Raw genomic sequence first — 16,426 nt, 5'->3', positions numbered from 1 at the left:
CCATGCTTTTAAGGCAAGTTAATGTATGGGATCTGACTTGATGGATTGGTCACATAATATATAACAAAACAAAGATATAAAAGTCACCAAAAAATTATACTGTGGCAAATATGTTCATTAGTTAATTGTTCTACGTTGACACTGAATACATCACTTAATAGCCCCACTGCTTTTTAAGAGAAAGCCAATAGATAACAGGTTTCTGTTTTTAAAAAGCCAACAAAAGGAGTTGACTCTTTTCACAGCAGGCTGCGCTCTCTTTGTCGTCTATTCCTCTCCCCTCAGGCAGAAAAGCTTCACTTTAAAACTCAGCTGTTGTCACATTCTGGAGCCTCTCCTTTGCATGTCAAGCATAACTCTAATTCACTCTGATCACTGGCTGCTCCACACCTCCCTCAGCGAGCTCCTTCCCTCAAGAGCTGCTGCCCGCTGCCCACAGTCTGACAGAGGGGGAGAGGGGAAGAAAGTGTCAGTGCAGGAGGTAGTTTATTTGGGTGGGGGCTTATGGGAAGAGGAGCAGATTTGGATACTTGGCTCTCAGTTGGGTACTGTGTCACATTGCCCCTCGTGCCAAAAGTGAACATGCACTCAGCGACTCTCCAAATCTGGTCACGTAATTACTTGTTAAGCTATGAAATCATCACTAAAATCCTTTGTTAGAAATCGACGCATTTTTCTTGCTGTCTGACTTGGATATGATTTAAAGAGAGAGGGCCTCTTAATATCCTATAATATATTATTCGGCCACAAAATGTCTCTTACCAACCAGCAGTTAACATGTGGTTTTAGGAGGAAATGTTTCACCCTGAATACATTTGATATCACCTGCCTTGTTCCCTACTCATGTTTCAACAATGTTTTGCTTACCAAAATAACAGAAATGGAGACATCCGTGTACAAAATGTAACATAAATACACTAGTAGAACCAATCCGGCCCTGACAATTTAACATCACCATTTATCAGTGTAAAGTTGTCAGATGTGTGATCAACATATACACCTGTTTTTTTGTCTTTGAAACTTTTTGTACATCTTTTAATGAGGTATAATATAAAAAGAGTAAAACATTACTTCTGGCACTTTGAATAATTATACCAGGGAATAAAAGTTCCAAAGTGCTGTCATTATTCAAGATGAGCAAATTGACATGACCTCAACATGCTTTCACGCATCATTACTGCCAAATAAAAAGCTCCATAATAGCAGACAATTTGAAATTATTTAAATTCTGCCTCTTGCAAATGTTAGGACATTAGGTGGAGCAGCTTAGTCACAATTGTCCTCCCTGTTATACATTTTAGATTGAATGTACTGAATTTAAAACTCAAGTGTGCTGCATAGCCTGCAGCTTATGCAAAACTACAAGTCAGGTCAGTCAGGATTTCCAAGGCAACAGGCACGTGATAAATAATGTACCATTTCAGTATCTTCCTATACTGATATCAGTTTGACTTTAAACACATATAAAATCGACCCAGAATGTGAACTAAATATTGCAGATCTTCAATATTCTAAGAGGGTAGGATAACTTTTTTTTTTTTTTTTTGCTGTGTCACCATATCATGGTTGTTCTAGTTGGCCTAGAATGACCATCGTACAATGACGCAGGGGAGTAAACAGATCGCATGGATGTATTCAAAACTGCATTTGCCTATCTCTCTCCTATCTCTCTGCCATTGACCATATGTATATTTTCCATCATCTAATTTGTTTTTTATGAATCGAAATTGTCATATACCCAGTTTCAGTGTGCATATTTAAATAAGATGTCTGTGGATCAACAAACCAGTACACATGCATAAAAGTACAGTGACAGTTTCAGAAAGAGTGCTGTGCTGGCTGTCGACATGACAAGGCGAGGTGGACTGCAGGATAAGCATAAGTGGTTCACAGCTGGTGTCTGGGGGGAAACACGAGAGAGGGGTGGAGAAGGCTGGCCAGCAAGGGGAGGGGAAGGGTCTGGTGGCGGCGGTGGGTTGGTGGTGGTGGTGTAGGGGGGGTTTGCAGCCATGACGACTGGTAGAGGAGGAAGTAAACAGATGTCCACAAGCTGGCAGGCAGGGCCCAGAGTGCTCAGGCCGCTGAGAGACAGGTGGACATCCAGGAACACAGTGGGACTGCAGGGTGACTGTGAAGCCAAGCAGGGCTTTGTATGTAGAACGCAAACGCTGGAGTCACTCATAAATAAATCTGTCACTGTATAATATGGTGAACTTGACATAAATGAAGTTCATATTTGACATCTTTTGGATGTGTATCCCTCAATTAGTGGAATTGTGGTAATCACTGTGGCACCAAATTAGAGGTTTTTGTTCATTGTCACACTGACACATTAATCAGGCCCATAAAAAGAAATGTGAATCTGACTCCATCTGGTGTTGTCCACTACATCAAAGTAACTACTGAGACAGTCCTATGTAAAATTTTTCAGTCAACCAGTAATGACTCCCAAAACATAAGAGGCCAAACGCAGCATCCTAATCGTCTCCATGACCCTAATTTCTGTCTCTTCCAATTTGTTGTTAGTTGGAATCATGAAATGGTGAGACAGTGACAATGATGCAGTGAGAAAGCCTTCATCACAGCAGTCGAAATTAATCCATCACTGTTGTTCTTATAACCCACTTCAGAATTTTGCAGAGTCACTGCAGTAGCAGTAGTCTCGGGGATAGACTTGAAACTGGAAAGCCATCAGTTTAAATCCCCTGGCAAGCTGCTAAATCTGATTGCAGGAAGTGAAGGAGACATGCTGTCGCCTCCCTCAACGCTAACTGTCAACATGACCTTGAGCAAGGCACTTCAAACCCAGCTGCTCTGATGCACTTGTAAGCTTTAACTGTCTCGGAAGACACAACGAAATACTCACTGAAGGGAAAAAAATGAAACCGTCATGACAACTTTTGAACAGGTTGAGCATTCAAGGTGACTTTGAGCAAACCCTGTGCGCTCTGATGGCTGTGAGGTTCCAGAGACAGCAGCAGCACTGTGATGCCACACACCATTAGTAATATGTTACTGGCGTGTCTCTTAATGGGCCACTAAGGAGTAGAGTGAGTAAGTCAATGAATGAATGGATTAGTTCAGTCATTTATAGATGGACAGGTTAACATGTGGGTAACATGTCTGTAGTGTGTCTAGGTATTCAGATCACAATAAAAGTGCTTTCACACAATAATTTTATAATATCAATTTATAGAGGTCTAGGGTTATCACGAGCCATGCCGCTAGCATGGCTAAATTGTGTACAGACACTGCCATAATTTTATGATTTTTTTGTGAGCTGAAGCTGAATCTACAATGTAACTAAATACTGAGGTACAAGTACATAAAAATTGTGCTTAAGTACATTATTTGAGTGACGTACTTAGTTACTTTCCACCACTGACTGTATAGCAACACAACTAGGTCAAAATTGTTATTCCCAGCAGCCTCAGTTGTACTTTGTGTTTAGTGGTAATTAGCAAATGTTAGCATGCAAAGATGCTAAACTCAGATGGTGAACAGTGTAAATAAGTGTACATTTTAGTCCTGTTTAACTTAGAAAAGAAAGAAGAAACACATAGTGGGTGAATTCCAAAAAAGTTCAGCTAGATTTCTATATGAGCTGATATTTTTTCCTTTTTGTTTCATTTTAATTGGTTACTTTAAGTAAAATGTACCTGTATATAATAAAGATTTATAAAGTAATAAGTAAGAACAATAAAGAAATAAAAGGTATATAATAATGTTAATTATTTTGTGACATTCCACAACACTATCAAAAAACATATTAATGAATGAATTATATCTGGATTCATATTCCTGATCCACGAGGGCTTTCACACGTAAAACTGCTTAAATCAACTGTCTACACGCAGTCTGACCACAGCATGACTCATGATGGTGCAACAGTGGTGTTACAGTAAAGAGAGAGATGAGCAGGGCAGGCCTCTGTAGTAGGCAGCATCATTAAACAACAAGGTCTCATCAGTTACCATGGAAGCTTATTCATAGCCGGAAGAACCTTGAGAGGCTTACTCTGAGCCTAATCAGCTGCAGTCTCTCCAGGAAGACCAACATGAGCAATAGAGGGTGATGTCATGTGATGTGTAGTTCGTGAAGAAGCTTGTTCATCCTCGGAGAAACTTTATAACCTTCATCATTCACCAGTAAAACGTCTGCTGAATCACAGATGTGTCATTATCATGTGTGTTTACTTTTTTTAAAAATATGCTCTACCCCTTTCTCATTTCTCTATCATCTTGTTGCCCTTTCATCTATTTGCTTTGTTATCTTTATCATTAAGAAAAAGTCAGTGTGTTAGTGCCTGTGTTGGCATGCGGGAGTCTGAATAATATCGCCTGGATATTTAAAACATGATGGATGAAATAAAACGGGTGTGTAGGTGGGCAGCTCAGTGGATAAGTTAGAATTACGGAGAGAGGATCCAAAAAAGCAAAACATGACCTGGTTTCCTTTATGCTCTTTCAAATCACCATGTGGGGAGTCACCATTGTGCCATCTCAAGTAGCTTTGTCTGCTCGGCAGATTTTCTAATGAGGGGCTTTTGGAGGAGGATGACAGAGCGCTCTGCCTGCTCTGTCGGGGAGGAGGGGCATTTAAAGGAAATGAGCAATGCTCTGTCCATGGATACGCCTAATACTGGATCCCCCCTACTCAGATACCCTGCTGGCAGCTTGGTAGTACCATTAAGACTGAGAAGGGTGGCATTAGTCTGAAACTCTCATTATGTCAGAGACACTGAAAACCTCTAATCTAGGCACCAAATGATAGGGGTAGAATTAAACCAAACTGGGCGAGAAAGCAGCAGAGGTGTAATTCAAAGTACTCAAATCAGTTTTGTTTGTTCTTTACGCTGGGCAACTTTATTTAGAGACCAAATGCAGTGCTCAGAATATTTACTTGTACTGAACTGCTTAAAGCAACATCCCATTATGTTTTCATTTAAATCAGTTTCCATGTTCCCACCTTCTCTTCTCGTTGCTATAACAGAACACACAGTGACACTCAGTGTCTGTCAGGAGGGAAAAATCCTCTCATGCCCAAACATTGAGGGTTTTTCCACCATCAATATCAACATCAGCATAACTTCATAAAAATAAAATTGATTCACAAATCTGACAGGACATGTAATGATCATAACAGATGAGCAAAGAAACTCATAAGTAAAACTCAAATATGCCACCAAAATTAAAGAAACTTGGATCTTGCGGGTAATCCCTTTACATTACATTACATTATATACATACAATATTTTCAGAGACAGATATCCTAACAAATAAGATCACAGTCACAGGTTGTCATCATGACTGTGAGGCAGATGCATGACAGTTGGTCAATAAATCATTCAACCAAAAATGTGTGAAGAAGAAGGTCTGACAGATATGTCTTAGAGGAAGTGATGTTTTGTCTTTGCTTCTCCTTTAATCTTAACAAATGTTTCTGGTTTTGCTGTGTTAGAACTCATCTCTACACACTGAAGAAAGTTTGTTTAGTGCCCAAGAAACATGCCATTTTTTCATGGATTCAAGGGGTGAATTAGTAACTTTGACTGCATCCAGGTCAAAACAGCAGATAAACACACCTGTTAGGCAGCCATCTTGACGCTAAAGATATTGTGGGTATAGCCTCTCCTGTTTTTCTCTTGTTGCTGTGGCAAATGGTTGAAGGTGTAGCATGAATGACCATTCCTCTGGTGCTACGAGAGTGATAATGTGTGAATGAAGCCACCTTCTACGATAATCAAACACATGGAGACTGAACATAAGTGGCTCAGGAGGGGGGTATGCATTGTCCCACATCCATGTGATTATCTATATTTGCTCGTGTTATTAATAGATCAGTAATCAAAGCCAATCATAGTGGCCTGTCAGGAGTTTATATATGTCACATTAGTTTTTATAACGGCATCTGAAAGAACTGTACAATTTTTTTCCAAGAAACAGTAGAGTGAGGAATTCCTCCAATGAAATGGAAAATCAGAGGATCCATCTATGAAGTTCTGCAGTTATTTGGTTCACCAGAAGATGGAAATATTTCACAAGACATGTGGAGTGAATAAAAACCCTCAAGAACATTAGACCACACTGTAGTCAAATCTACTCTGATTTTATACTTGTCATTTCATTCAGGGGATTTATTAGGTTTTTTAAAATCTGTAGCTGTTCATAGGAGATATTAAACCCAACATATGTTTGAGCATGGATCAAAGGGTTATTTCCCAAAGGAGGTAAAAATATCAGTGAGCTCGGCCTACACACCGGCTGTGTGATGAAGCCAGAACAGGATTAACAGAGAGGACCAACAAGCTAATAGACAGTTCCACTGTGTTACAGTGTCACAACAATTTCCAGCAAGCGCTGGATTTCCATGTCTTTTGTAGTCAATATGTCCATATAAATGCTGCTACTGATCCCACCACTGTTCATATCTACTGCAAATACACAAATGATGTCATAATTGTCTTAATAAGTAACAGCAGACACAGTGTTGTTGTTGTTGTTGTTGTTGTTGTTGTGTGGACATTAGTAATCAAGATGTTGCATGCCTGCCATCTGCTGGATCAGTACTACATTACAACATCAACTCCAAACCTGTTTTTAAACAATGACAGTAAAGGGATAGTTCACAATGTGCATGAATTGCTCTCCAATCACAGAGTTTATAAAGACTGAGGAAACGTCCATACATCACATTAACAGTGACAACATCAATGAGTAATTCATGTCATCTTGCGTTAGATAATCTGGACTGACACTCACGCTACATTATATTCTAACCTGAGACGGTGGAAATTTCTCTTTGCACCATTATTTTGTCTGTTTATACAGTTTGTTATATACATAATATTTCAGTTACATGTTATTAACAACACCTTCCCCTTTTTGAAGGTACACAACACATGGTGTCTGTATCTGCAATAAGTTTACTTTGAGTCTGATATAAGGGGTAAAGTGCATATAAAGTTCTTCTATGATCGCTTTAGGTTCACTTTACATCATATTCTGTGCTACTTTGAATTCATACTGTGACTTGGAAATATTGTTGTTGCTCAAGTCTTATTTTAAATATAGATACTGTGCTGCACAATGTGTCTTTCCACATTTAAATGTTCTGACCTTGTTGGTAATCTATACGCCTGTGAGGAAAACGTTGATGAATTTATAACTCTTTCTTTTAACTGACTTGACTAACCCTCTGAAAACATGCAGGTACTTTCAAAGAAGTAGTGGTTTCCTAACTTGGCTTTCAAAATAAAAGCAGTGAAATTGACACTTTATGGGACTGCTACTATATATGTTGTATTAACTGCAGATGTCTATTTCCATAGAGATTTTTTGTTTACATAATCTTGATTTGATTTGTGCCCTGTGGCTCATCCCTTCAATCCATTCTTTGTTTGGTCTTGCTTTTGTTATAATTTATAATTTGTGTAGAAACACATGACAGCCAAAATCCTTAATAATATTTGGAAACTGAATCTATAGTTAGTGAGTAGTACAGTAAAACTGATATCAGTTTGTCTCTGTGCTGTCTTGTTTTACATTTTACTTACATTGTGATCAATATTAATAATTCAGCATTATACTACACAATAGTCACTAAAGAATAATAGGAAGCAATTTAACAGCGCAGTTTATTATGTTGTGAAGGACTGGAGCCACATGTTAAAAACAACAACAACAAAAAGCATCTTTGCCCAGCATAAGAACACTTATTTTGAAAATCCGATCCACCACCCGGATGTCACCAGCTGGACACACACACACTCAAAAGCACTGAAGGCTATGGTGGGAGAAGACGCGCACGGACCTCCAGCGAGCTCATTTCACAGCGACTGACCTGCGGCGGGTGTATCTTTAAATGAGAAGATGTCTGTGAACGAGGTGTACGTGTTCCGACCCTTCAAGCTGATCGCCCTGCTGTGCGTCTTCCTCGCGCTGTGTTTGGACGTGGTGGCTCTGCTGAGCCCAGCCTGGGTCACTGCGGAGCATTTCTCCCTTTCTCTGTGGGAGTCCTGCTCCCAGTCCGAGGCAAGGCTCCCGACGGAGGAGGCTCAGTGGAGCTGTTTCTCCACCCTCACATCTGGTAGTAATCACTGCTTGTGTTTGTTTTTGCACTTCTGGGTTTATTTTCACAGTGCTTTCTTGCTTATAACTTTCTGTTTTCGGGGTTATGGTGCTGTAGATTTCGATCTGTTGTTGCACAGTGAAGGATGGTTTTGAAAAAAATGTGCTACGTGAGTAAAAAAAAAGCTGAGATCCCAGTGTTGTAGCCTACTACTGCGGTAAAATACTCCACTTTTTTTTTTTAGGGAAAACTGTTGTATTGCACAACACTGTATTTAGACTTTGTAACTCTGTAAGTTGTGGGGATGGTTTTTAAACCAGCATGTTATCAGTGGCTTGTTTCCAGGCTACAGAGAGGCTGCACATCCAGTGTTTGACAAAAACAAACAGGAACATTTGTTGAACTGTACAAACCCTCAGACTGGCAGCTCTGGCCATCATCTCCCAGGCACAGTTTGTTTTAGTTGGCCTGGTGGTCTCTGTCCAGCAGCTGAGGCGTTCATGGTTTCTTGTGCTGCTGTTAAATTTCCTCTGCTCATACCAGAGCAGTGACGTGGTGTCACTGGGACAAACACATTGTGATGCTCAGCTCAGGCTGCACGGTTTGACTGATTCATGAGCTTTGCGTTGATTCAGTAGTAGCTGTCACAGTTTTTTTTTTTTTTATTATTACTGTGAGTGATACATGAGTCAGCTAAGGGCTGGTGAATCAGTGCTAGAGTGTCACTGATACTTCAACATTATTTTTTGGGAAATTCAATGCCAGTTTCTAGGTGTAGGAGAAGAAATAACAGGCAAGAAAATGAGCACATGCTGTAGAAAGATAAACATAATCCTTTTGGCACACAAAGAGTTAACACTCTCCAACCACCAGAAGGCTTTGAGTGGCTATAAAGAGACACATACAGCATCTTCCCCTTCATCCACCTCGCCAGGCCTGGACCCAATAGGTTGCCTTTTGTCAAGCTGAGAAGCCACATGATGGGAGTGTTTACGCCCCCGACCCCCTTCTTCTCCTTTCCTCCACCAGGGGAGGAAATCCGCATTAAATGTACCACACATTTGGCTGGTGGCTGGTACAGTAGGTTGGCTTAGCTGGAGCTTAATTTCCATTTAACATACAGTAGCTGACTGTTCAAATATGAACAAAAAAGACTAGAAGGCTGAAAGAAAACCACGTAGAATTAAATATAAATGTAATGAACAGTTAGTAGTTTTGTCCTAATTGGTTGCCAAAAGTAAGATTTTTGCTGTTAACAGGAGTGAGTGACTTTTTTTTCCTGAAAATTTACAGCCATCACAGACGCACACATGCACAGCTACAAAGAGGGGAACCCAGGCTCGCTGTGACTGACTGCTCTCTGATATTGTGGAATGTGTCAGGGTGAATAGGAGGCGGGTTTGTCGCTTTTGAGTGTCTGCAGAGCTCATTAGAGCAACAGTTGAGGGGTGTGTTGGGGTTAAAGGTGCAGTTCACCACAGGGCAAAGTGGATTAATTATGCACATGATTCTTAAATTTCAGATAATTTTTGGGTTGACGATGACAGGCTTAATTCAATACAGAATGAACTGCAGGCGACTAAATTCATGTAGATGAAAACAGTATCATGACTTACAGCCTCAGTGAGTGATAGAAAAATTTACTTCTGACGTGAGTGAGTGTCTTTTTCTGTCTTTGAAGACTTTTTGTTTTTGTTTTTTCAAAACAAATATCACAACCACATAATGGTACAGAGATGTCAAAAAAAAAAAAAAAGAAATGATTTCCTGAGCAATGAATCAAATCAAATTCAGATGTGTTATTGTCAAAATGTTGCTTTTCACCATTCTGAAGACAAATGAATCAGGAGCTCAGAGAGAGAGAGAGAGAGAGAAGGAGAGAGACACACCCAAGCAAATGCAAATTGCCTTTTTGAATTGGGTCTTTTGAGGTTTGGCTTTCTTCTTGTCACACTGACAAGTGGGACATCAAAGAGGGAACGCTCAGTGCAGGCAGAGATGGAAAGAATTAGACATTTTCTCCCAAATACATTTCTGACTCTCTATCAGTGCTTTTCAGAATAAAGGGTTTAAAAAAACCTTTAGAAGGTGCTGTTTTAACAACCTAGTGTTGTGTAGGTATTTCCAGGGAAGAACACTCTGACGCACTGGAAGCGATGAGTTTTGCTTTTCCAGCAGGAGCAACTGCAGTTTGTTTGAAAGAAATAGAATAGATGTACTGTTAAAAAGCCGCCATGGCTGAACCAACATGGAAAAGGCCGACAGCCATAAGCCCGACCAAAAACTTCTGAACTGGAGCTTAGAAATATATGGAGATTTATTTTTGGTCTATTTTGCCTCCAACATACTGTAGATGAAGTATGAAATTTATGCTGAAATTTCAAAGGATACAGCTTTGGTTGGAATATTTTTTATGTACAAATTAACAGCTGTTAGTTAAAGATAGGGAAATATATATTTCCTAGAGTTTGAAATACAAACACATGCTTAGTGACCTGTAGTAACAAACAATTCAGGTATATTTCACATATTTAATCTAATTATTGTAACGACTGAGACTCAGGAGTCTTGTTCCATGTATTTGTGACGGAGTCTGTCGTGCAGGCCTGAGTTTGTTCTGCTTCACTCACTTCACTCTGTGGGATTAGCTCTTGTTTTGTGTTTGTCAGCACAGCGGTTCAATTCACCAGCGCTTCCACCGTGAATCGAGCCTTTTGTTTGTTAAGTGGGGATGCTCCACTCTAACCTGAATGCCTTGTCCCGTCCTTGCAGACTGGCAGATTGCCACCCTGGTGCTGCTGGTGTCTGGCGCCATTGCAACTCTCGTGGCCTTTCTGGTGGCCCTCATTTCTCTCTGTCGGGGGACGCAGAGGAGACACTACCGCACCGTGGCCGTGTTCCTCTTCACCGCAGGTACGTCTTTTTCTTCTTTACCATCAGCTTTTCCCTCCCTCAAAACATCAGTGCTTTTTCCACCTTGCATGAATATTTATCCCAGCGCTCCGACACATTGTACTCTCACACATTTGGAAAGAGCAAGACCGTACATATGCATTCACCACAACCGCAACAATTTCCATATAGACAGTGTTTTTTTGTTCCAGAACATTAAATAAAAGGGTGTAGAAGAAAAAAGAAGCAGCAGAATGAGGGTCGATGGTTGAGCTCATTTTTTCTGTGGTGTGGAGTGTGGGGAGCTGCCGGCTCATGCGCCAAGAAAAAGCAGCCGCAGAATTTGCAGACTTACCAACACAGTGAAGTCACTGGGTGAAAAAAAAAACCCCACCACAGACTCCTCACCCAGCACTGCCTCATATTGGACTGCTGCTCCTACGTGTTTTGTGAGAAGGTCCTTTAGTTGAAACCAAATTGTGACACTGGTAAGGGAGGATCTATCTATGAAACATATAATTAACATGAAAAGTTCAGCGGTCGAGACACATTGTTCCGTGTACTATACAGGCCTCGTTATAACTGACTCATAGCCTGTGCTTACTTTACTTTAACAACAATGATGAAATACTAACCTCTTACTGCTACTTAACTTGTGCCCAGTGCCGTTTTCCAAAACAAAATCAGATTATATAAAAAACAGACATCCTGTTATGTATTACAAATAAAGTTCCTCCTCCTGCACTTTTACATCATGCCTTAAGACTAAATTTAAAGGAATAGTTTGACATTTTGAAAAAATCTATACACTTAGTAGGTCTCGAGAGAAGGCTAATACTTCTCTTATATCCATTTTTGTTTTGTAAAATGTTAATTCATGAGCTTTAGAGATGCAGATGGGCAGATTTTACCCACCCAGTTTGCCCAGTCTTTGTGCTCTGTCGTACACATTAAGCAGACAGAGTGGTATCAGTCTTCTCATCTACAAAAAATCCTCTGCAAGAAAGTGAATAAGCAGATTTCCTCAGGAGGCCAAACAGTTTCTCTAAAATATCTTCCTCAACACCAGATTTCCTCTGTTGTGTCCATTGTTTCAAAGCCTGTGTGTGTGTGTGTGTGTGTGTGTGTGAGAAAACCCATTGTTAAGTTCATATACATTTAGTATTTAGACATTTTGTGTATTTCATAGATTAAACAGAATGTGTGGAACGACCATATAGGTAATGATATTATAATGTTGTCAAACTGTGTGGAACAAAGTTTAATCTACCTTTGAAGGACATGGAAGGGAAATGTAAGTGATTTCTGTCCTGTTTTGTCTCTGAAAACATCAGTCACAAAGGACCAGTGTGTGCAGTCAACTTAATGGCTCCGTCTTTGACTGTTAGCCATTTACTGAAAAGCATGGGAATGTGGCGTTATCCTTTCCTGTGTGTAATTGCTTTAAGAGCCTCACAAGAATAAGGTCTCCATACATCCACAGCAGAGCAACGGCAGCAGAAGGGCTGGTTGTTAAATGCCCCTTGGCAGGGCCATGGCTGCGTGGTATTTATTTTTTGTCCAGAAATATGACCTCAGCGGACTGCGAGAGCTCAGTCTGGGCTCCATCAACACGGCCACATTCTTGGACTGCCATCGGTCCGCCTTTGCACGCCCACTGCTCTGTCCTGTAGGAAGGAAAGGTGGAGCCATAGCTGCACACAAAGTCCCTTTTCCTCAGGAGTCACCTAGCACACACGAAAAGGAACTGCTGCAGGAGTGTAGGCCGCAACGTGCCTTTGATGACACACATGCACGTACGCCAACTCGTTTACCACCGGTGGTTAACAGCCCCGAGTGATTTAAAGGAAAACTGATTCATGGTGACGGAAACAACAAAGTCATTTTTCTTTTTGTGATTTCAAGGTCAAAAGAATAATGACGAGTGTTAGAAAATTGTTCCACATTTCACAAAGCAAAGGAACTGCACAGACTTTACTTTTGCGTGCGGAAATGTGCTGTTCAAGTCAGTTACTGTTAGGGAAAAAAGGCAGGCCACTTCAAAAGAGTCCTTACTTTCCACTGAACATGAAACCAACAGGGAGATGTGTCACACAAAGATTGTTATCCTTGAAAAGTGTTTTTGTCTTTTTACAGAGATGTAAGACTAGAAAAGAAATAGAACAACATTTCATGCTAAAACATCCTTTATCTTGGTAAAGCACTGTTTGCTATAGAATTTTAAGTATTATCATACAGTCAAGTGAAATGCATCAAGGCTAAATATATTTTGCGATTGTTTAATACCCAGTATTTGTTTTTAAAGCATCATAAATCAAGAGTAATGAGTTGAGGTGTGGCAAAAAATAAACAGTGTGGTACTAAGAAGTCACACTAAATATAAATAGTGCAAGGCTCAATGTGAGAAGACTGGAATTGCATAAACCTGTTTTGAAATGCATCTTTTTTTCATCTACAGCCTCCTAAAACCTCTCAGAATTTTCATTGTTAGTCCTGTCATGGCAAATCTGTATAATCTTGTCTTGATGAGATCATCTGAAGCAGCAGAAACACCAACTTGAAGAAGATAATCACTTTATATAACTGCTCTCTGGTTACCTTCAGTGTCTCTCAGGTCTCTTTACAGACACTGAAAAATGCCTCCCTTCTCTCTTTTTATCTCTTTCATAACCAGCCACAGTCACATTTCTGCATTTACGACGGCGCGTTAGCTGTCAGATCTGCATTTTTGACACAAGCAAGGCCATTAGTGTCACATTTTTGACTTGAATGGTGCATGTTTTATGGACCGAATTGCTTTGAGATTGCTGAAAGCGCCTTCTCCTTGTTCAGGTGTGAAAGGAGGTGAATTAGAAGAAATACAAAGGACAGATTATAAAGACTGACCTTTTTCTAAATCTTGAAAAAAAAAAAAAAGAGTACATTCAGAGTCAGACAAAAGCGATGAAGAAGGTGGAAAGAAGAAAAGAGGACTTTAAAAGTTTAGCAAATAAAGATTAAAGTACCAATGTGAGGTAGAAAAAGCAGAGGTATCACAGTGGTGCGATGAAACATTAGGCAAAGTAGAACTAGCATTTTCAGTTTTGGAGCTTATGGTTCTTGCAACAGTGATATAAAATGGTGGCAGCAGTTGTAGAAGTATAATATATATGTATGTGTATATGTGTGTGTGTGTGTGTGTGTGTGTGTGTGTATAAAAAAATATAAAATGCACTGTCAGTATTAAGCAGTTAAGGTTTATATTTTCATATTTACATATAGATGATGTAATAAAAATTGTACACAGTTTTTTCAGTATTATCAATGCTACAGATACTACAGTTGTAGTATTTAAGCATGATTAATATACATTTGTGTTGTGAGTAGTGTTGGTAGCACGAGTTTGTAAGAGTAATTGCATTACTGGTTATATAAATAGAACTGAAAGTATTGTAGTGGTGTGTTGATGGTAGTAAGTAGGGCTGCAACTAATGATTATTTTCTTTGCTGATTAATGTGCAGATCATTTTCTCTGTTAGTTGATTAATCGTTTGGTCTGTAAAATATCAGTGGTGATTAGACTGCTTGTTTTGTCCGACCACCAGTCCAAACCCTGAATGTATTCAGTTTACTGTCATGTAAGACAAGAAAAAGCAAAACATCTTTACAATTGCCGAGGTGGAACCAGGGGTGTGATCAATAAGAATGAAAACTGTAAAGTGCAGACCTCCTCCTGTTTAATTTTAAAATTGTAAGAAACAACAATATTTTATGTTCGACTCTCTTTTTGGTTTTAGTGGTTCTGCAGGCCTGTGCTCTGGTCCTCTACCCAATCAAGTTCATCGACGGAACAGTCCTTCAGACCTATCACGAGTTCAACTGGGGCTACGGGCTCGGCTGGGGAGCCACTATCTTCATGCTGGGAGGAGGGATCCTCTTCTGCCTGCGGACGGACATATACGAGGATGCAATGTACTGAGTCCTTCGTCGCCCCCTGCTGCTGGAAATGTATAACAAAACATATAAACATAAACACACACACACACACACACACACACACACACACACAAATTCCTGTACAGGAGGTGTGCTACTTTTCTTCACTCTGCACACAGCCAATGCGTATGTGAGCACAGACCCCGTTTCTCTCTTTCTCTCGCTGTCTTGCTCTCCGTTATTTTTAGACAGGTTGTGAAAGGCTAATTTAGGCCAGGGCTGTTTGAATAGGACCTCCACCTCCCATCCACCCCCCACATGCAGCTAGCGGGTCCCTCAGCCCTGCCGGTATCAGCGGTGAGGCGGCAGAGCTAAAGCACAAAGAGTTTTCTGGACAGGCACGAGCCTCCGATGCTGGACGTTTCCACTGTATGTTGACCTGGATCTCTATTGTCAGAGAAACAGGACAGTGGATGCTCAGCACAGTCATGATTGTGCAGTGGCTGAACTTTTAAAGGGACTAACTGATCTCCACACTTCCCTTTTTTAAAATTCTTTTTGTAGCATTTCATGAGGACAAGCTTGTTGTTAATGTATTTATAGCATCATTTCCCACTTTATAAGTATTGAACTTGTCCCTCTATGTGTTCTAGCTGAAACATATCTAAAAATGCGAAGCCTTCTAATATTAGAAGCGTAAATTAGTCAGCTTTGATGTATGCTGGAGTTATTGAGTGTTTGTAGTTTTGTTTGGAAACTCACACTAGTTTGTCTTGAAGGAAAAATGTAAATGTGTACAAAGTATTTCTACGTGAAGGAAAATTCTGAATAAACAGCTGTAGTTTTGGGAGTTTTGGGAGTGTGAATTATTGTTGACAAAAGTTGTTCTCAGTGCTGTGATGTGGCATCCTCACGCAAGTGGTTTACAAACTGACCTTTGACAGAAGAGGGAAAGCATCAGAGCCACCTTTCCCATTTTTGGACAGAACCATTTCTATTAACCAGAGCACACATTCCTCAGAGGAAGCCACAGCAGCCTGTTTAAAGAGGTATCACTAGGTTGCTTGCTTGCAGCTCTTTAGTGTGCGAAAATATGACACATTGGTTGAAACGTAATTTGCAACATAAAAATATTTATTGCCAACCACGAGACATGTCTTGCAGTTAAACTTTACTGAGAGTTGACGTACACATTACATGTCATTAGGTGGTTAGGTGGTACATTTTTACTACCTTGTGATATCATTTACTTGTAATAGATAAATGTGCTTGAGGGCTTCAAATTTTCAAATGTTTATTAAACGTTACAGCTGTGCACCAAAACATTATAGCCACTGTTAATTTAGATTTTTTTAACCTTGTATTTTGCGGATCGATAAATTGGGATAATGATTGATGGGGAATTGGTTTTGGAATCGGTGCAGTGTTGAGCAAGTACTTCATGTCATCGTGTGATTGTTTGCAGTTGCCAGGTATACTGTTCTTGCTCAACACTGCACCGATTCCAAAAGATTGCTCCAAAAAACACAGGTTCAATAATACAGCAGTT

At 40.1% G+C, this 16,426-nt stretch overlaps 1 protein-coding gene across 1 annotated transcript; it reads left to right on the top strand.

Annotated features, from left to right (window-relative positions):
• Positions 1-7,753: 7,753 nt before the first annotated feature.
• LOC108894043 (transmembrane protein 47) lies at positions 7,754-15,727 on the top strand. The gene is made up of 3 exons (XM_018692598.2): positions 7,754-8,088; positions 10,843-10,983; positions 14,739-15,727. The coding sequence occupies exons 1-3, from the start codon at positions 7,872-7,874 to the stop codon at positions 14,918-14,920; spliced, it is 540 nt and encodes a 179-aa protein (XP_018548114.1). The 5' UTR covers positions 7,754-7,871; the 3' UTR covers positions 14,921-15,727.
• Positions 15,728-16,426: the final 699 nt, after the last annotated feature.

Source organism: Lates calcarifer, linkage group LG20 (genome assembly GCF_001640805.2).
Source record: "Lates calcarifer isolate ASB-BC8 linkage group LG20, TLL_Latcal_v3, whole genome shotgun sequence".
In the NCBI taxonomy this organism is placed as follows: Eukaryota; Metazoa; Chordata; class Actinopteri; family Centropomidae; genus Lates; species Lates calcarifer.
This window is presented reverse-complemented; position numbering and strand designations above follow the sequence as displayed.